This window comes from Phaseolus vulgaris, chromosome 6 (assembly GCF_000499845.2).
Source record: "Phaseolus vulgaris cultivar G19833 chromosome 6, P. vulgaris v2.0, whole genome shotgun sequence".
Classification (NCBI taxonomy): domain Eukaryota; kingdom Viridiplantae; phylum Streptophyta; class Magnoliopsida; order Fabales; family Fabaceae; genus Phaseolus; species Phaseolus vulgaris.
In genome coordinates this window covers 24971064-24993037 of record NC_023754.2, presented here as the reverse complement: position 1 = coordinate 24993037, position 21974 = coordinate 24971064, and the positions used below count along the sequence as shown (strand labels likewise).

At 28.5% G+C, this 21974-nt stretch overlaps 3 protein-coding genes across 3 annotated transcripts; 1 reads left to right on the top strand and 2 right to left on the bottom strand.

The window, feature by feature from the left end:
- Window positions 1-3081: 3081 nt before the first annotated feature.
- Window positions 3082-4518, bottom strand: LOC137832178 (uncharacterized). Its single transcript, XM_068640206.1, has one exon. The coding sequence runs from the start codon at window positions 3988-3990 to the stop codon at window positions 3367-3369; it is 624 nt and encodes a 207-aa protein (XP_068496307.1). The 5' UTR covers window positions 3991-4518; the 3' UTR covers window positions 3082-3366.
- A 6058-nt stretch (window positions 4519-10576) lies between these two features.
- Window positions 10577-13386, top strand: LOC137832177 (mitochondrial pyruvate carrier 4). Its single transcript, XM_068640205.1, has 5 exons — window positions 10577-10812; window positions 11638-11736; window positions 12017-12069; window positions 12711-12784; window positions 13120-13386. The coding sequence occupies exons 1-5, from the start codon at window positions 10638-10640 to the stop codon at window positions 13157-13159; spliced, it is 441 nt and encodes a 146-aa protein (XP_068496306.1). The 5' UTR covers window positions 10577-10637; the 3' UTR covers window positions 13160-13386.
- Window positions 13387-16991: 3605 nt separating this feature from the next.
- LOC137832176 (uncharacterized) lies at window positions 16992-20820 on the bottom strand. The gene is made up of 3 exons (XM_068640204.1): window positions 20211-20820; window positions 17821-17991; window positions 16992-17434 (listed from the first exon to the last, which is right to left on the bottom strand). The coding sequence occupies exons 1-3, from the start codon at window positions 20538-20540 to the stop codon at window positions 17306-17308; spliced, it is 630 nt and encodes a 209-aa protein (XP_068496305.1). The 5' UTR covers window positions 20541-20820; the 3' UTR covers window positions 16992-17305.
- Between the last annotated feature and the right edge of the window lie 1154 nt (window positions 20821-21974).

Sequence of the window (21974 nt, the reverse complement as noted above, 5' to 3'; positions counted from 1 at the left end):
AGAATTCTAATAACAGACTAGATGGTAGCCTATTATACGAATGAAAAGATTCTCTATAAATAAATACAAAATTAGCCAACTTATCAGCACACATTTCCTTCATGTAAAATATGAGTAACCATAAACCTGATTTTCCCAGAGTAATTAAGACAAGTATTTCATCGATTACGAAGCTTCCAAGGAACATTTGTTCTAACAGTAAACGCAACACAAATCAAAGCAGAAACACATTTTAGTCATACATTAGAAAACTCCATCTTTTTAACAACTCACATTATTTTCTTAACTCACATCATTAAACAAATTATTAATATATTATAATAATCAAATTATTAAACAATTCTTTAAATTAATCAAACAAATTATTATAATAATTAATACATATATAAAAATCATTGTACTCATGAATGATTTTTATGTATTGCCCGTTGTAGTTTATGGCAATTTCAACTAAAAAAGATTTATATAAGTGATTAAGATAAATTCACAATTTTTCAAAATTTATGTTTGCTCTTGATAACTTCGTTTTTTTTGTTAATGGAATTATGTTCCAATGTAACAAAATCATGATGTTCAAGCACAACTTATATATTTTCATAATATTTTTAAATTTTGTATAAAACTACATCACTTTTGTAAAATAAATATTTTTTTTATATATATCTAGTATAATAATATATATAACAAGTATTAAATATGCACTTCAAAATGATATTACTATAGTCAAATCATTGCATTGAGCTACTATTAGTTTTGGAATTTTGAACTTAATCATAGTTTTATCTTTAAAAAAATACTTCATAGGATTAAGAGATAAATGTGTATTTAAATTATATTACTATAGTCAAATCACTGCATTGAGCTACTATTAGTTTTGGAATTTTGAACTTAATCACAGTTTTATCTTTAAAAAAATACTTCAGAATTAAGAGAGAAATGTGTATTTAAATTGACTTTAACTTTAACTTTTAAACAACGTATGACTATTGATCATAAACGAAAATATTAATATTTTGATTCAATGCTTTTGTTTTATCTTTTAAAATATACTCTTCTTAGGTTTTTAAATGGAACTTAGTAAATATATATTGTGATTTTAATGGTATGAAAAAACATGTATAGTTTGAAAAAAAAAAGTAGCATATATAATAAATAAATGTTTCATTTAAAAAAAATAAAAATATTTTTTAGTTATAAAATATTGAAATAAATTCCTTAAAATAATAATAATAATAATGCAAACATATTAAAAAAAAAAATTCTATGCAAAGAAATTAAAATTAAAATTAAAATACATCACACTTAAAGGTAAGGAAAGAGTTAAAAGATATCGTATAATATTTTTATGTTTATATTATAAAATAATTTTTTTATAATGTGGTAGATGATGAATGCTACTTAACAAGTAAAATGATAACTAAATTTATGGATAGATAAAACAAACATTCTAAAATATGAGGACATGTTTATTATTTATTTTAAAAATAATGTAGAGATTTGTTTACAATGCAAAATGACTATCATTTTGCCTTTTTTTCAAGGGTGAAAAGAAAACTATAACTAATACAAGCGAAATGTAAAATTTGTTTGAATATCTAAAAAATCAGTGCATGCATGGAAAAAATACTATATTTTTATGATTATTTATGAATGATATTTTTGCGAATGAAGAATTAAAACGGAAAAATGTATGATCCCACAATTTTTATTTATTATATATATATATATGTATAAGATTACTCATAATAAAAAAATGAATGAAAGAAAATCATAAGTAAGAAATGTATAAATATCAACTCATGCAAAAAGAAATAGGAATGCTCCTTGTGTGTAACTAAATTGATTTTTTCGTTAGAAAAATAGTATAATTCCGAACCTAATGGTGTTGGCCTCATAATTTGTTAGGATACTTTTACAAAACTTAGTCTCATTCATAAATACTTTTTAGAGTCAAGTATCAGTTTTTTAGATTTCAAACTAGTTAGATATGTTAAATTTAGATAATTGTAAAAATATTTATTTTAACTTTAAAAGGAAACTGAAAATATATTCATGGATTTGTTATTATTTTTTCCATATGAGTTGTGCTCTTCTTTTAAGAGTAAAAAAAATCAAAATTATGTTACGATTTCGGTACAAAAAATTGTACTCTTTTGAGAAAGAGCACACCTAGACATTCCGACTAAATGGGCTATAGATATAAATTACAAACGCTCAGAAGAAAATAAATAAAGTCCATTCATGTGTTTTCATATGTAATTTTTTATCATCTAATCACGTATTGGAATTATGTCTATAATTAAATTTATTTAATGAAGTCCTAATATTAAAAGGTATAACATATCTTGAAAAAATTGAAAGGTAAAAAATTATTGTTAAAAGTTTTTTCTCTTCCCCATGAAAAAAAACACTGCCCGCTACTCCTCTCTTATTCCAGGTTCAGTAGCAAGTATTCGTTGCCGCAGAAAAAGCAAGTTTTCTTTAACAGCAGAATGCATTACCAAAAAAATCTACTTATAAGAAATAAAATTATGATTTAATTTATTTTCAGTGTAAATTATTTTAATAAATCTTGCAAGAAATAGTGTTTTGGCCAGAAGACATTACATCTAATAAAGTTTCACAAGTTTAAGAATTGAAATTGTTTAAATAATATACAATTACCAGTCAAGACCTATGAAATTTACACACTGGCAAAAGGATTGATTTTTCATGACATTGTGGTATATTCACTGGGAAGTTTCACGAGTAAAAAGAGATAAAGATAAAGACCACCAAAAAAAAAGAAAACTTGTTGGAAGATATGAATTGGTCAAATTCAAATTCTACACATTAATTGAAAGAAAAATCTAAAGAAAATAGTCATTTTTGACTTCCAAATGTACACCCTGTAGAAACAAAAGGGCATCATCAGTGAGATTGAACGCCGAAATTGAACAAGGAATATACTAGAAGGAGAAACAGCTTTTTCCTATTTTTAACAACTAAAACGAATTCAGAACCTAAATTTGAAAAAAACATCCTAAGAGACAGCACTGATGAGTTCCCAGGAAAATGGAAACAACATGGAAGAGATAGAAATAAAAAAAATGAATTCAAAATTTGATATATATGACTTGATTGAAAGATTATATATAACAAAACTCTAACCCCCTGAATTACAGAAGAAACATCCATTTCGTGTTAAACATTGCAGGGTAGCGGTGATTGATTAATGTACAAAAGCAAAAATAAAAAGGAACAAGAAAAAGTAAGGGAGGTGGTGTAAATATTAATATTAAAATCTAAACCTACCTTTCCTCTTCTCTTCTCTTCCTTTCTTCATTATCTAGTTTTCTTCTTCATTATTATCTCTGCCAACTTCACTCACTGTCCCCACCCGCCCCAAATCCTTTCACCAATGAAACTCACAAACCTTCTCACAGACCCTTTCTCCTCAACCGCAACCCCTTCACAACCTTCGCCACCGCCACCGCCACCCTCCAACACCGCTTCCAACTCGCCCGAGTCGTGACTCGCCACACTCGCCAACTCGGACCGCTTCAACTCGCTCGAATGCGCTTGCTTACTATTACTGCTATCGCTGCTCCCCGCTTTCCTGTGGTTCCTCTTCTCCTTCTTCCCCTTACCGTTCTTCTTCCCCTTGTTTCCAGTCTGAGCCAAATAATCCTCGTACGCGTCGATGATCTCGTGTATGAGCTGGCGATTCGGCGACTCGTCCCACCTGACCCAGTAAGTCGTGTAGCAGCCGAAGCAGCTGCAGTTGAACGCAGGGGAATGGGCGGTTTCCGCAGCGCTTTTCCGGCGGGGGTTGCTGGAGAAAGTGGAGGCGGCGGCGGAGGAGCAGGAGATGAGATAGGAGAGAACCTCCCGGTCGTCCGGCGAGAGCGCGGCCGCGAGGGTGAGTATGGCAGTGGGGAGGAAAGCGAGGTGGTCGGAGATGAGCGGTGGCGACGGGTGAACCGTCCCTTTATGGTAGAGCTTCTTCATGAGGAGGGAGAAAATGGTGATTGCGTTGGTTACTCTTTCTTCTTCTTTTTCTTATCTAACGCTGAACAGAAAGAGAGAGAAAATGGGAGAGGCTTTGGACTTTGAAGGGTTGCGAGGGTTCTTAATCAGGGTTTTCTTTTTCTACCTTTTTCCCTTTTTTTTTAAATAAACAAATGAATTAGGAGCAGAGAGAGAGAAAACTAGGTATTGGAGAGGTTGGTGACGTAGATTTTGGGTTAGGGAAATGTTCCCCTGCGACGCGGCACTGCTTTATCTTATGAGTGAGTGTGTGTAGACTTGGTATTAGGGCACTCTTGTCGTGGGACCCACGTCCCTCTTTTGTCCCTGTCTTCTCATATTGCTTGCTTGTAGGGTTCTGATTCTGATCATTACACTGTTCTTACTCACTCACAATTAACCCTACTCTCAACATCAGTTTAGCTTTTTTAATTAAGCTTCATCACATCATGATTTATGTGTGAGATTTACTTTTTCTTTTCCTAATATATCCAAATTTCACAAATCAATATCCACCTCATATACTACTCCTATTTCTATTTATTTCTGCCTATCAAGTTATTCAATTTTTTATCAGACTAATTCAATTATTTTAAAATAAATTACAAATTTCACATGCTTTCTAGATTATGTTGTTATCATAGCAATGCCAGCAACTTCTGCAAATACTTCAAATCATGCATTAGGGTTTTGTTTGGTGGGATTGGTTTGGCCTATATAAAATATATGACGGCTTTTTTACTCTCTCACATGAATTTGTCACTTCAATTATTATTATATTATTATATGGACTACAAATCGTTATCGGCTTTATCGTCATCACGGTTTATTTATATTCTCCGTATTTTTATTTCCACCAAACCAATTTTTATATTTACTTCATTTCAGCAGTAACAAGTACTTTTATGTGATAAATTAAGTACTTTTATGTGATAAAATAAAAGTATATTAAAATAATTTTTAAAAATATAGTGAATTATATATTATATATGTTTAAGTTTTAATTTAGTTTTGTATTTAAAGTTCGAGATGAAAATAATAACTTTGAAAGGGTATTGTCTTAAAAGAATTTGAACTAGCACAACAAGTCTTAATGATAGAAAAACAGAACAAGAAGGTAAATTTAATAAAAAAAAATTGTGTCAATAGAAATCTCACAAAAAAAAGTTATCCCTTTGGAACATCTCTTTCAATTCCTTTTTCTCCTCCCAATAATCCCAATAATCATATAAAGTACTAATTTTAAGTTTGGTCTTGGTTTAGTCATCTTTTTTTCTTTTCTTCAACCTCATCTCTTCTTTTAAAAGATGCATACATTACTTGAATTTTTTATAGTTAAAGAGATTATGGGGTTTTAAAGTTTGTGGGTAATTATTGGTTTGAGCTTGAATCCTTAAGTATTCAGGGGATTTTCTTGAGATTTTGCGTCATTCTCTTTTTGGAGTCTTAAATATCTAGTTGTATAAAATAAAATAAAGTAACACAAACTAACTTTATTATGAATTTTAAGTTATAAGTGTATGAGTGATTTTAGATTGTGAAAATATGAGAAATTTAGTGGTAATATAGGTTCATTTGGTTAAATAGAATAGGATTTGTATTAATTGAAGAATTATGATGATATTTTTTATTTGTTGGGTCTTGTAGAAATTGATGGTGATGATTTATAAGTTGGGTGAGTATTAAGCGTGTAAACGTGTGAAAATGTGAAATCGGTGTTATAGGTTATTTTCTAAATTTATGCATGAGTTAGTTGGAAATTGTTTGGCAATTGAACTTTGGAGTTGAATTGATTTTCAATATAATATTTTGATATAGCGAGTTATGAATTTGATTAAGAGTGGTTTTTTTTATTGATTATGTTAGGGAGTATCATATTTTATTTGTTAGGATTTTTAAACCAACCTAAGCTAAACAAATTTTATTTTGATTAAAAGTAATATGGTCCAAGTTTTGGGTTGAATTGTGTTTTGTTTATATTTGATTAATTTTTTAGTTGTTTGTCATGCATGAGTAAGATAACTCTCACTTAAATAAATATTCTTTGTTTGAGTAAGATGATCACCAATAACAAATAGTATTTTATTGGAAAATGGCATTTAAATAATGAAAATTTATTCTAGCAATAATCCTCTGCTTAATATGTCATGTATTACGTTACCAAACTAATTTTAAAAAGTTTGAATGTTGCATGATGTAGGTTAAACATTATGTTTCATATTTTAATATTTTATTTTATTTAAATTTACCATGTTAATTGTAGTTATGGACTGTGATGTATATAAATGTGTAAGAAATGAATGAGATGAGATTAAAGAGATATTTATGCAAGGTAAGGCAACGTTAATATAATGTAACGTGATATAGTGTGTGGGTTGAGTCATGGGATGTGATAATTAGATTCCAAGGTTTATTAATAATTTTAATTAATTAATTAATACATCAATTAATAAAAAGTCGATGAAATCTCTTATTCTTTATCATGACGAGCGTACTAGAAGCTATCCCAGTATTAGTAAAAGAATGAAATAGAAAATTATATAGTGAAAAAATATGTTTATTACTAGCATGGTTACGCGTTATATTAGTTTTATATATTTTATTTAGAAAAAAAAATATTTTATTAAAAAAATTAGTTACTTATATTATTAAATACTATATACATAATATATATAAAAAAATAAATTATAAAAGATAAAAATAACGGATACTCAATTATAACTGAAAATCTAAAATATTATATAATAAATATACATTATAACTGATAAAATGAACATCTTTTATGATTAAAAAGCATAAATGTGTGTTCTTAATTTTTCAGAAAATTTGGGTAATGAAACTTTAAGCACATCTTCACAAATCTTTATGACAAATTCAATTATTAATTTATTATAAAGATGATTGATTATTTCAAAATTTTAAAACTTATTATAAAAATACAAAATATCAATTATCATAACTGAATAAAAAATTATTTTAAATATTGTATATATGATCGTTTAATCAATTACTTCTAATATAATAATTGATATGTGCCATTCTTTTTATGCAATGACTAATATTTTTTAAATTAAATTCAATAAAGTATTTATTTAGAGGTGAATTGTTCAAAACATAGTTAAGCTATACTCTTGTTAACTTTAATAAAAGTACTATACTGTAAAAAATTAGATTAAAACATAATTTTATAATTATTAATATTTATAATAATTAAGAGAAATATGTTATCATATTTAAATCAAAGTTTCAGTAATATTTATTGATATTAAAAATGTATATGTAAAATAATAAATATAAATATATATGGTCGATATTTTTAAAAAAAATCCAAATTAAATAACGGTTTTTATCATGATAAGTTTTTGTTTTTTTCAAATAGTTACTAAATGGTTTTATCAATCCAATCGACCAACACATTCCGATTATCGATATTGAGACAAAAATTGCACTTTAATTTTAAATAGAATTTTAAAATGTTTACAAAATATCAATAAAAAAGTGAATATAAAATAACTAAAAAATAAAGATAAATAAAAATGGACCCATATATAAATTTGAATCTTATTTTCAAATTAAAATATATATTTAGAAGTTATTATATAGATCTATAATATAATGCTATATACATATATGTATGTATATTTCTTAACCTATTATCTATAGGTGTAAGAAAAATTTATTGAAAGAAACAAAAGTTATTTCAGTATCTTCACTTATAAGTAAACAGTTTGCAAGCAAAAAGTAATACGCAAGATTTTGCCTCCGATAACGATAATTTCACAAACACCATAGTCTTATATGGTTTGAAAAATAATTTTTTTTTGTCCACAACGATATAAAGATGAGGGTACAATACAAACTATGGGAAATCAATTTTCTTACCTATAGTCAAATACTTACTCACTAAGAAAGCTTAACACCCAAAAATATCAAATAAACCTTTTTCACCACACTAAATTATTACATAATACCCAATATTACAATAAAAAGTTACTTTGCACTAATTTTAAAGGATCAAGACATTTAGTTCCTTTTATTTTCATTTTATTTAATGTACTTTTATCAATAATTATAAATCGTAAATTTATCAATTTTAATGTAATTTATTTTCGTAAATTGCACTAAGAAAATTATGCAAAGAGGCCGTGTTTTTTCTATATTTTTTTCAACGATGCAACTTCATTGATAAACTAGCATTATGCATTATAAATATTTATTTTATATATTTAAAAGTCATAATAAATATGTAGTTTCATATGTTAAGATTACTTTTTTAATTCATAAATTATATTTTAGATTTTAACAGTCTTAATTGTGATATAACATCACTTTTAACTATTGTCAACTTTAGAAATGTTATAATTTAATTTAGATCTAAAATAAAAGACGATAAATTAAAAATGATGAGTGATTAAAGTAAATCAAGTTTATATATGTAAAAAGAATATGTAAAAATATGTAAAAACATGCTATCTTCTTTACAGTTTAGAATTATTTAAACAACTAATTAAAAAATCTTGAAAGTAATGATCTTAACATTAGCTAGTTCATTTATCAATCTGCATAATTTGAACAACCATCATTAATGACGAGAAGAAATTGTTTCTGTGATATGAATACTTTAATTTCTTTATTTTGCAAAATCATACTTCACACACCATTACTAGGCGTAAAACAACAAATTGTGAATAAAAATCTGGAAAAAACAGATTATCACCGTTCAAAAAATCATTTTTTCATTATATTTTCCATCTATGAGAAAATATATTTCTATTTCAGTTCCGCATATACAGGTTTAAAAGATAAAAAAGACGTAAATAAATATTCTCATAAAATACAATTATGAACTACCCAATTTATAAAAACAAAACTTTTTATTATAAATTATCTTGAGTCCAAACATTTGATATTGATATCTATCATATAAAAAAAGTTGGTTTTTGTAAACTCATATATGGATAATTCATAATTGTATTTTATGAGAATATTTATTTACGTCTTTTTTTATTTTTGAAACCTATATATGCGGAACTAAAACAGAAAGATATTTTTGTTTTACGCCTAGTAATGGTGTGTTAGTTATGAATTCCAGAATACTACTGGAAGAGAAAATCTGACTTACAGATTTGGATTTTCCGAAAACTTGTGAGAATATTTATGTCACATTACCCGTGGAACAAGAAAAAGCCCAATTAAGTTGTAAAACGTTAGGCCCAACACACTTAACCTTTTTTTCCTTCTTCATTCCTTTATTCTTTCTTTTTTATTTATCTTTATTTCTTCTGTATTTTTCTTATGTGTTAAGAATCAATTCTATCATGACATATTTCAATTACAACAAGTGTCTTTTTTTGTTTGAAAACATCTTAATTTCATTTTTTTTACTAGTATTTGGGTTCAATATTATTTGATAAATTGAGAAAAATGATTATTTTAACTAGTTTAACTTTTGATTGTTTGGTTGTTTCACGTGTTTGTATTGTTATAGGTTTTAAGAATTTTGATTTTTTTTTAATATTTTCTGACAATTGTTTGGAGTGAAGTAACTTTCAGGTAAAGTGAATTATACTTTATGAATGATTATATATATATATATATATATATTTTATTTAAGTTGAGTTGAAATCTAGAATTGAATAACTAAGTTTATGCATATGTAAATATAAGAAATTGATAACAATTTTATCAATGATTTTGAAATGTTTGACTGTCATGTTTGGTTTGACTAAAACTTAGTATAATAATTAGATTTAATATTATTAAACTTTAATATGTTGTGAATTGAAAATTCAATTTTATTAAACTTTGAATGATTATTTTGACTATAAATAATTGAACATAAAATTTGAATAACAAGTGTCTATAATTAGTTATTTTAAACTGATAAAATAAGTTTTTATTTTTTGTATTAGAAATGTTTTGAATTGTTCCCAAAAAAAAGTGTTTTTGGGCATCAAATAAGTAAATTACATTTTCCCACCTGCATGGATCACAGATAAAAGTATAATACATGCTATTATTGATACTAATTTTGATTTTTAAATTATTCATGAACACTGTTATCCTTTACTCATTATTTGTTAATATATTTTTTAAATAGATAGCAATTAAAAGCATTAAAAGCGCACAACAAATCAATTAATACTGCTTAATATTATACTAGTTTAACTTATTTATACCTTTTTTTAAATCTTATAATTTTAAGTTTGAATAAAACATATTCATACATTTTTTTATTGTAAATAATTAGTTATGAATATATATAAATTATCTAATAATGTTAGCTGGAAAAAAAATATTATTATAATTTTTCTAAAAAGTTTTAAATAACTTAAACTAAAGTGTATTAGTTATTAATAAATCATAATATTTTTTTATATAAATTAAGAGAATATTAATATACATTAATACGAGTAGATATTGTTTTAACTTATTTATAATTTTCATAAACTAATACAAAATACTTTAGAAACTATGTATTTGTTTTAAAATAAAATATTTTGATTCTATTTCTACCAGTTTTTCCTTCTCTATAGGTCAACAAGAGAGAAAGGTGTTGACCCAGTGTAAGCAGCCACGCGTCAAATTGTGATTGATTGAAGTTGCGGAGTGGATCTCCTGTCCCGTGGATGATAACTGTAAATAATAATATTGTTTTATATATAAGTATTTTGCTTTCTCTCTTTGCCGCAGTGGTAGAAGCTCAACCGTTTCGCTTTCAATCGAAGAGAAGAACAAAGATTCAATTCATGGCGGCTGGAAAGCTTCAAGCTTTATGGAATCACCCAGCTGGGCCCAAAACCAGTGAGTTTTTGGCATTTCGTTTTGTGGAATTCGTTTGTGTTTTTTTTGCCTATGTTGTTTTCTGGTGGTTCCGATGTTCATTGTTCTGTGGTTGATTTTTTTATTTATTTAATCAGCGACGGAGTTGACTTAAATTACGAATTTTGATTCAGTGATTTGATTAAAGGCACTTGCATTGCTTGGTTTATAACCTTATTTTTTTTAAAAAAATTAACCTAATTTGGCTATGGGTTGCGTCTTTTTATTTTTATTTTTAGGGTGTGAAGGGTTACACAAATGTGCAAGATATCTGGGTTGTTGGGAAGTTGGATTCGTCTATTAATTTAATTTCTGTATACTAGGGGAGGGTTGGGTAGATATAATTGATATGAATGACTTGCAAAACTTGATTGCTCACATGTTGTCATCTGGTAAAAGAAGAAGATATCAACAAACAAACTTGTGCATGAAAATGAGATGCTGTTTTGAAGGATAAGGTCATCTCCAAATATCAATATTTTATAAGCATTATTTTTGCTGGAATTTGTCTGGAAAGGCTGTGCAAATCATATGAATCTAAGGAATACATTTGCAACCTGAATTGGTCATTGTGTGAAGGTAAATGAAGGTAATTAGTTTTGGAGTTGCAGTTGAAAAGATCAAATTGTTGAATGCAGTCCTGTCAATTATATGCATAGATTTGCTTGTGTTATACAACTATCTGTCATTATTTTCCTCCTAATTCAAATTGTTGACACTTTTTATGTTTCTAGTGATCAATTTATTAAGTATCATTGTCATTGTCAGCCTGAGCGAGTGCAAGAATTAACCATTTGCTTTATGCAGTTCACTTCTGGGCACCTACCTTTAAGTGGGGCATCAGCATAGCTAATATTGCTGATTTCGCCAAACCACCTGAGAAACTTTCCTATCCTCAGCAAATAGGTATGCATGTACATAAACAGCTGCATTTACTGCTATCTACTTTATACCCCTCTGACTGTCCCTCTCTCTCACACACTTGTACTCGCACTCGCACTCCAAGTGCTTTAGTTTTTCGCTTGTATTTGATTTTTATGTACATATGCAATTATGCATGTCTGGGTTCCTCAAAAGGTGTGGATAACACTTTGTATTCAAGTTGCTAGCAGTTTAAACCTTATGCACTGGGGTTGGGGTTCATCTACATCTATACTTTGGTAAATGCTTTTTTGTTGTTATGCAGCGGTCACAGCTACCGGAATTATCTGGTCTCGTTACAGCACTGTTATCACTCCAGTAAGTTTTTTTTTTAGACAGATTCTTTTAACTAGTGCAGTAAATGATGATGTATATTTTTGACACTGAGGATCATTTAATAGTGTGGTACTTCTAATATGCAATTTGGCTTCTAACCTTAACTTATTGGCTTCATAGTGAAATTGAATAATGAGATAATTATGTAGCTCGCTTAGACATTCTTCATAAACTTACTTTCGTTCTGAAAGTTTTCTGTATACAAAGCAGCTCACACTTCTCTGTGCGCTTGTGGTGCATGTAAATAGAATCAACCTATTGTTGACTAGCTTTGTTACCATTCCATTCACTTCCAGAGAAACATTACTGTATTCCATTATAGAATATCTAATAAAAGAATGATAACTTTATTATATTTCATTCTCTCAACTTCCATCTTATCCCATCTATCATATATATTCAAAGAGTCATAGACTATAAGTTAATTCGGTGGTATCTATCTATGTACTACTTTTATTGCATTACTGCTATTTTATGAACTTTTTCTTACTGATCATACTATACTGCCGATAAGAAAAATGGAAATTGCTGAAATAGTGATTCTTTTTGGTGGTGGAAAGGGGGTGTACAGTGCAGTTTTTTGCATATTCCAGAACATTTATTAGAATTTGTTTATGTTGCAGAAAAATTGGAACCTGTTTAGTGTAAACATTGCAATGGCAGGGACTGGCTTGTACCAACTCTCACGAAAATTGCGGTACGGGTATTTTTTTTTTTAAGTTTTGGATTATTTATCCTCCCCAAGACCTTGAGTTAGAGGGTTCTTGACACACATTCTTCCTCGTGTGATAATAAGGTTGAATACATCTCACCTTGCCCTGTTCCCTAAAATAGTGGGAATCTCATGCGTCACAGCCTTTATTTTATCAACATTAATGAATTTAAGTTTTTGAGGTGTAGTATTATTGGTATGGTTTATGAGAAAAATAAAAGGCAATAGGCAGGGAAGAAACGCAATTCCATTGTGAAATGAAACTCTGTTTTGTGATAATCTCCATGATACATCATATATTAACTTATGCTAATTTCCAGGCATGATTATTCCTCTGAGGCTGAAATCGCGAAAGAATGATGCCAACAAATATTTCATGTTTTTGTGTACTTGGAAGCTGGTGCCCAGGTTGTAATTTCAGTTCCACCTATAATTTCATTTGTACTTTTACAAGTTTCAGTGTTGAAAAGTATTCTAACTTGTGTGCTGCTGTATTTGATTATGGTAAAATAAGGAAATCAAGATTAGCGGGCAACTGAATACAATTGGTGCATAATGGACATCCTTGATATTTGTTCTTATCATTATCCTTTGGTCTTAAAGTAATCACACTTGTAGTCAATCTGTCACTTGATCCCTAGGTAGTATCAAATGTTGTATTTATCTTATTTTAAAATCTTTCATGTCATTAGTGCTAATGTTAAATCATTTTATTTTTCTATTAAAAGAGAAAATAATTTACAGAATTAAAATATATTCTTTTACAACAATTAAAAGCAAAAAGAATATAATTTACCAAAACAAACAAAAGTGATTTTTGTAGTGATGAAAACATGTTTATGATTTAAACTAATATTATTATGAAGTGAATGATTCAATGTCAGCATGAAATAGGAACGGGTCAAACACGACCAGTTAGAAAACTTTTTATTTTAAACATAACTTTAACTAGAATAATAGATCAAGATGGACACTAAAAAAGATTAGCACGAGTTAAAAATGATGGAAAGATTTAATGTTAGGTTTACATTGAATTTTATGAAATGTTACAGTATTAATCAATTTATATAAAAAATGAATTTTGTCTATCAAACTGTGAAGCTTATAATTATAAAAAATGAGTTTTGTTAATTCAGTTTTAGCTTCATATTATAAATTAAATTTTATTAAAATTAATAATAATAAAATCATAAAATAGTTTATATTTGAATATATTTTAAAAATATATTAGATTAATTTGGATATATATATATATATAAAACATCAAATAATTTTATATTAATATAATTTTTTTTAAATGTATAATATATGTAAAATAATTTTAATTTAAGAAAAAACCTTAAAAATTTCATAAAATAAAAAAAGATTAAATAATATTAATATTTGATACAAACTATAGGAGTGTAATTTAATTTCTTTGTATTTAGAATTATAAATTTTAAATAAAATTATTTTAACAAAATCTTAGCAATGGATCATGGATTTTCTTTGTTGCACTATAAGGACTCACTACATCACCAATGCCAACAGTTAGAGGATGTTTCTTCCTGCAACTCCGGAACTTCTTATGCTATTCCATAGGTCATACAAAAAAACAATTTTGTCTTTAAACAATACATTCTATAATTTTTTTTTATTATTATTTACACTTTTCAGATTGTATATGAGATGTATTTTTGAATTGTATAATTTAGAATTTTTTTTTCTTCTAAAAAGGTGTATTTTGGAACAATATTTTTTGAATTTTACGATATGAAATGAAATATTATAGATTATAGAATTCAGAAGATATTTTTATTTTATGATTTAGTGTTTTTTTTAGATTATTTATTTGAAAATAAAAAATATTAATAAAATAAAAGTATTTTTAGTATTTTAAAAAATATAAGATATAGAGTTGCAGGAAGAAAAATAGCAGACACACTTTGCATCCTAATCACCTTCCGAGATCAAAGGGTTGAGACTTATGATATTATAGCTTTATAATACATATATTGATAGGTAGTGGTTGTTTCTCACTTTTGGTTGGTATCAAAGTGCAACTAGATGAAGTGTAAATCATAAAATTAAGGACATAACCTAACACAAGATGTTCAATAACATAAATGTTTTTATTAAATAAAAGTGAGAAGATAATGGAGATAAAATCATATTTAATGAAGAATAATATATTGTGTGGCCACGAAGTGACTTGACTAATTATACCAATAAACTAATATCAATGAGATAAATTAAAGAGAATTACCAAAAGAGACTAAAGGAGAGTACTTGAGCATATAATTATTCTCTATTTACATGTTCGTGTCCAACAAATAAATACAAAGCGTGTTTTCGTCTTTAAACAAAAGTGTCCATGTTTAGTTATGAGTGGAAAGAATTAAAAGTCTTCTTGTTCTCAAGAATAGAACAAATTCTTTTTCATTTTACAATAAATGCTAGAATGTGCATTATCAAAATACTTTTCCATTTCTTTCAATTTCAAATCCACTCTAACATCTTAATTCCAATAGAAAAGAAAGAAAAGGAGGGACACTCTTTTTTTTCATTATATATTTTTTTTTCTTTACTCCTTTTACTCTCTCCATGTGTTCTCCTCTAGTGTCTTGCTCTCTCAACATAAAAACTATACTGATAAAAAACAATTATTTAGAAAAATAACTTCAATTTTTGTAAACAATTTGGATATCAGTAACTCATGATTTATTCAAAAGTACTTGTAGAAATATGTTTTGTTAAGATAGTCTAAGAATTGAATATATGTCAATAAATTTAGCATGCATCTTATTCTATCAATTAAGTTAGACATGCACATATGCAAAGAGAACATATAACTTTTATAAATTTGATACAATTTAAATGTTATAGAAATATTTTAAAAAAATATAAGTCTTACTAATGAGATTTTTACCTCTAAACTAAAAAAAATTAGTGAAAGTAAACACAGTTAATAAAATAAAAAATAAATTTTGACCTTGTAATCACATTGAAGACTTATATTTTAACACCATTATGAAAACACTGATTACAAAAATGTATAATAAATTATATTAATATTGAAAGAGATACACAGTGAGTCAATACACGTATTTAATCTTGTTGGAAGTATAATATATTATGTACTCAAACATGATTAAGAATCTACTTTGCATAAAACACATAATTAATTATATGAACTAAAATTAAAAAAAAAATTGTATATTTTTTAGAATATATTTTATAAATCAGTAGTACATATTTAATTATGTTGGAAGTATATATAATTTAAAAGTTTTTTTTTTGTTAGAATAGGATAACTATCATATAATTTTCTAGACAATTGTTTGGTTATTTTAATGGGAATGAGTTAGGGTAAAAGATATCAATATTGCATAATCTATCATCTCTTCTCTTCATCATCATTATTTTTATTATATTATTATTATTACTATCTTATATGAATCATCATCATTATCATTTCTTCATGTCATCGTATATTCTTATTATTGTCAATATCTTATATAAATTATTATTATTATTATCATAGTTCTCATTATTATATCAACCATCATCACTCTTAATATTTTTTTCAAAACTTTTATCCAATATTTTTACTATTTTTATTATTATTTCTTTTTTTCACTATCATCATATCATAACAATTAAAGTAATTAACTACTCTCACCATAATCATTAATGTTATAATTTTTTCATTATTATTGTCAATGTCTCTTCTTTTATTACTATTATTATTATTATCACAGTTATCATAATTATTATTTCTTTTATTATTGTTGCCATTATCTTTAGCCCCTTATATATTTATTGTCACTATCGCATCATCATCATAATCATTTTATTGATGATGTTATAGTCATTGTAACTATTTCCTTCAAGCACCAAATATAAGTAATGTTTTTCTTATTCTTATTTATCATTTTTCTACTTTTATACCCATGAAATTATATATTAGGGATAAAAAAACAAATTTATCACTTTAATCTCATTTAAGCCACATAACTTTATCCTTCTATCTCTCTATCACATATTTTCAGTCTTAAAAACAGCATGTGAAAATTAATTAATCTACTAAAATAAATGATGAAGTGGTATTATTTCAATTCAAAAGGCAAAATTATTCAACTATAATCAGTAGAACAAACAGATTTTTGTCAGGAATCTTAATTTCTAAAAAATCCAATATAGCTCCACATGATTGTAGGTTCAAAGTCCATAATATCCTATTTCAATAAATATATGGACAAAAATATGTCCAATGATTGAGAGAATGGGTACACTATCCGTTCAATACATATTACGATCAGCGCAGCAAGGACACTGAGTAAAAAAATCCACATCAAAGCCATATGCCGTTACAATAATCCAACCTACAATAACTAATGGTTGAACATAAAGCCAGGGGAAAATTCCCTTCCATCAGACAAATGTATAGGCTGAACCATTTACGTCCAACGTAGAATCATGAGACCCCTGTTCATGTTTCATTACCACTCAAGTTAACTAGCGTCACTACCCATCTCTTGTTTGATTAGTTTTTGAATCAGAATCATGTTCATCTTCGTGTGATGTCAAGCCCAAACTTAAATCCAACGTGCTTTCATTCAGATCTTGGCGCACCACCTGATTTTTGTATTGAGACTGAAAAATACAAGACCAAAGTCACTAGTTTTGCATATTATTATTAAAACGAAAGGGGATCTGCCCTTCAGTTCATTGGTCACCCCTGTGAACTTTAAATTTAGTAACAGAACATATTTGAGACATGCAGACCACTGAGTACATGATAGTAATGGCCAATACATAAATTTTCAAATTGCCTAATGCTTTGTTTGAACCATAAAAATTGTCCAAAATCTAAAAAGACAGATGAGAACCATCAATCATGGTCAAATTTTTACCACATAAATGATTCCCATTCATCAATTTATGTGGGCTGCAATTACTCCTTTGTAGACAATACTCTATAAAATAGGAAGAAAATGTGGAGAAACATGACGTAAACAAAGAAACACGCAAAGCTTTACCTGACTTTCTTCCATTGGAACATCATTTATGTCAGGCTTTTCATCCAAAGTTTCATTCTTGCGAGCTGGCTCTGCTGCACCCGAATCAGCATCAATTGGTTTAGATTCATCAACCTTCTCAGCACCCTCATTTTCAGCAGCCTCATTTCTCTGCTCCTCTAGTAAAGCAACCTGCAACATCAGACTACCCAGGTTATCACCCCTTCCCAACTTCAGTGCCACTGGACAGAATAGTATCGTATTAATTCATTATCATCACTAAAAGCGTGAAAATTTGAATAAGTCATCAATAGTGCAAGAACACCATGGAACAAAAGCTCTGGTTAGTCCAGCAGAATTACTTTATAATATTGAATATGATTAGTTCTGTGACAATTTTTAAAGATAACTCACAAATACAATACTGATTTGAAAGCAAAATCACTGGTGGTGCGAATGCATTCATAGGAAACAAGATAAACAGCAATAATGTTGCACATACCATTTCCAACATTAGAGGAAAGTGTAAAATGCCCAATACAACACTATAATAAATCTACAACAATACACCACCGAATCATGTCCCACAATAATTAATGAGAAGAAACATCTTTAGACAAACTGTGGCTAACTGCATCAATACCACCAATTTGAAATCATACCAGTGCATGGCAAACCACATACTGTAGATCTAACATACTACAAATGCATCTAGATAACTAAAAGAAGAATGAACCTCCATTTTAGCCCTCATGACTTTTGGAACATCAAGTTAGCCCTTGAAAGATTATTACATCAGTTTGGTTTTTGACATCAAATTTATTCCATAGGTGACTCTTTATCAGGACCAAAATCTTTGTCATTGCAAAATTGATTTTGATAATATTTTGAGGAATAAATTGGGGGTTTATGGTTAATAATATTATTACGCTGGTTGTCTTGCATATAATGCAATACAACAGAAAAAAGCTTATCAAGAAATGATCGACTAAAAATCCTACAAATGTTTATCAGGAAAGGAAATGAGATTATATTACAGATGTTCAGAAAATGAGATCAACCATCCACCTATAGTGTATGCATGTTTGGTTCAGTTAACTCCTCATAAATAATCACTTATTTTTGTCAGTTTTCTGAGAAAGCTCTTTGAAAGAAAAAAGTATTTCTCAGAAATGTTGTTTCCAACCACGTGCACATTCAGCCTAAATCATCTTCCATCAAGGGGAATTGAATACCCCCTGCCCCAAAAAAGAATATAGAAACAAATTATTGAAAACCACAAATGGATCCTCCCCATTAAACTCTATTTAGGGTCACAAATAACTATGAAAATATATCCTCCCTTTCCATCTCCATAAAAGCAGTCCTTCTCTCCAACACTTAGGTTCTCACTCCCCTTTTTCTTATTCATAGAACTTAAGTTCAGATATTTGAGTGACTGAGAAATGTTATCTTATGCACTAGAGTTGTTATGTTCATCTATCATATAAATTGCACATTTGCAGTTATCATTTGTTTCTAAATCCCTGCCTTGGACAAACAAACCCACTTTTTTATATGTTTTATCATTGATTACCTTCATTTAATCATCACTAATCACCTCTAGTTCTAGAGTAAATTCCCATATCAAATTACCATACACTCCATTTTTGGAGCATTAAAAGTTGAGTGAAGTTCACTTCTGAAACAAAGAACTTGGACACTTGGGATAGTGGTAGAGAGGAGGGGAGGGGGATAAAAAAATCATGTTTCTTAACTCTTTCTTCAAAGTTTTGACCAACTGATAGCTCATGCAGTAATGCAAAGTGGGCAGTTTCATTTGACGACATTTAGGAACATAAAGATGGCTAGGTAATTCAACCTCCTCCCCAATAAAATATTTTTGTAGGAGTTAGAAAACTAATTTAATATTTTTGAGATACAAAAGTCACCAAAATAAAAATGCTTCTTCTTGATCAGCTGATTGGCAATCCCACTTAAAACTATGCTTTTAATTCAAATACTCACAGATACACATTATCTCAATTTAAATTAAATCCCACCAAATTGATTTGAGTTTCCCAACATCCCAACAAGCAAATCTTAACCGGTAAAAAAAAAAAAGATAAGAAAGCTACCGTTAGAATCAGTTGTTTGTAATCTCATTGTTCCCACATTTCCTATCATTCATTACCTTTTATAAATAAATAAAATTTAGAAAAAGATTAATATCAGGAAACAACTTTCAATCGTGCTTCAAGAAAAGGGGACAAGAAGGAAACAAGAAAAACCGAATAAGACACAAATTATCAGGATATTGTAGTCACTACTACAAGCAATCAATTCACACTTAGCGAACATATCAGTGATGTTTGTATTAAACCCTAAAATAATCTAATTAAGAAGTGAGGGAAACAGTGTAATTTGAATACCGGAACATATTTGAATTTTCTCCGAGGCGGTTCTTCGGGTTGCTCCGGAGGCACATCCTTGGCGTTACCGTTGGCGGTGGCGCTGTTGGAGTTGTTGTTGGTGGTGGTGTTGTGGCTTTGAGTGATAGGGGTCCACTTGTAGAGGAGAAGATGAGAGGCGTTGGAAGAATGAGTGTGGTTGTGATTGTGATTGGTGTGGGAATTAGAGGAAGCAGAAGAGGGTGCTACGTGGACCCATTTCTTCTTCCACTTCCGCACCGGTCCAGTGAACACCGTGGCCGGTCCATACCGAGTCGAGGACCGTCCTAGTCGGGCCCCAACTCCCTCCATCTATACCAGATCTGCCTCCGATCCGCCTCCGCCAAAACAAAATCCACCCGCCCTTTTTTCAGTTTCTTTTTTCTTCAGATAATATTTTGATTTTGTTGCAATTTTTCTTCTCTTCAAAACCCTCTCCTTCTTTCCCTTTCTCTCTCTACATAAATACAAAACACTGTCTCTTCTTTTCCGTCTGGGTCAGAGATCCCGTCTTCTGGTTTTTGCTTTGGCCAATCAGGGCCGTCCATAGTGCCTTTTGATGCCACTGGAGCGGGTCGGATCCAATTGGATCGGGCTTGTATTTATCCACATTCCGTTTTTATTAATCGGACCCAAATTTTGACGACTTCAAAGAATTATAATTTTAAAAATTGAATTATATTTTAATATATTCAACCGTTTTAACATTATTATTGTTATTTTAAAACTTGAAACCGACATAAGCAATACACAAGAATGATAATTTTAATTGCTGTTTTATGAAGAGTAGGATGAAGTATTTGTCTGATAATAATTATAAAATTGTGTGATAAAAAGAGGCATGCATACACAAAATCTGATACCCCATTTCAGGTATGGTAGTACAAAGACATGAATCAAAATAAAGAAAGAAGAAAGAAAAGACACATGATTGTTTCATTGATTTGTCTTACCCACTGAATCTATATACCATTTTTGGGTTTTCATTCATATTTTACTACAAAATAGTGGTCACCAAAAAAGTCATTTGCACATAATTCTTTGTCTATCTGGTCAATTTATTCAAATATTTTTTTATACACATATTTCCAAGCTTTATCCATTTACTAAATATTACAAAATAATTAGAGATTGTCACATGTTTTAAAAAATATAGTAAAGAATTTCAAAGATAAATTCTTTTATATTTCATGTTAAAGTTCATTGATTGCTCTTTCCATAAACTTATAAATAAATGTTGGTAGTAACCTCAAGAATCAATGATCCATTTCCTTTAGTAAGGTGGATATAGAATATGATTATTAATATTGTAGGCTTTCTGAAAAACAATGGAGAAGTTGTAAGTTTTAATGAATTTACTAAATTTAGTTATATATTTTTATACAAACTGGGTAGAGTTGATTTAAATTTCAGTTCAGTAATGTATTGTAATTAAATTAAATAAAAAAATTTATAAACTTTAAATTAGATAGGGTTCTTGTTTCGGTATTGAGGCTCAGAGAACTATTGCTCAATGCACTTGCCTGTCGGTCTTCTCAGCCTTCGATCCTCCTCTCTTACCTCTTTTCCTTCCTTTCTCGTCTCCTCTCACGGTCGTTTAAGAACACAGACTTTGATGATACTTGCAAAAGACACTCCGACGATCAAGTCAGTAAAGGATTTGACTCTTGATTGTCAAAGCACTGTGGATAATGACGTACTTGATTCTTGGAATCTGCGTTATTTATATTACCTTAATGAGCCTTT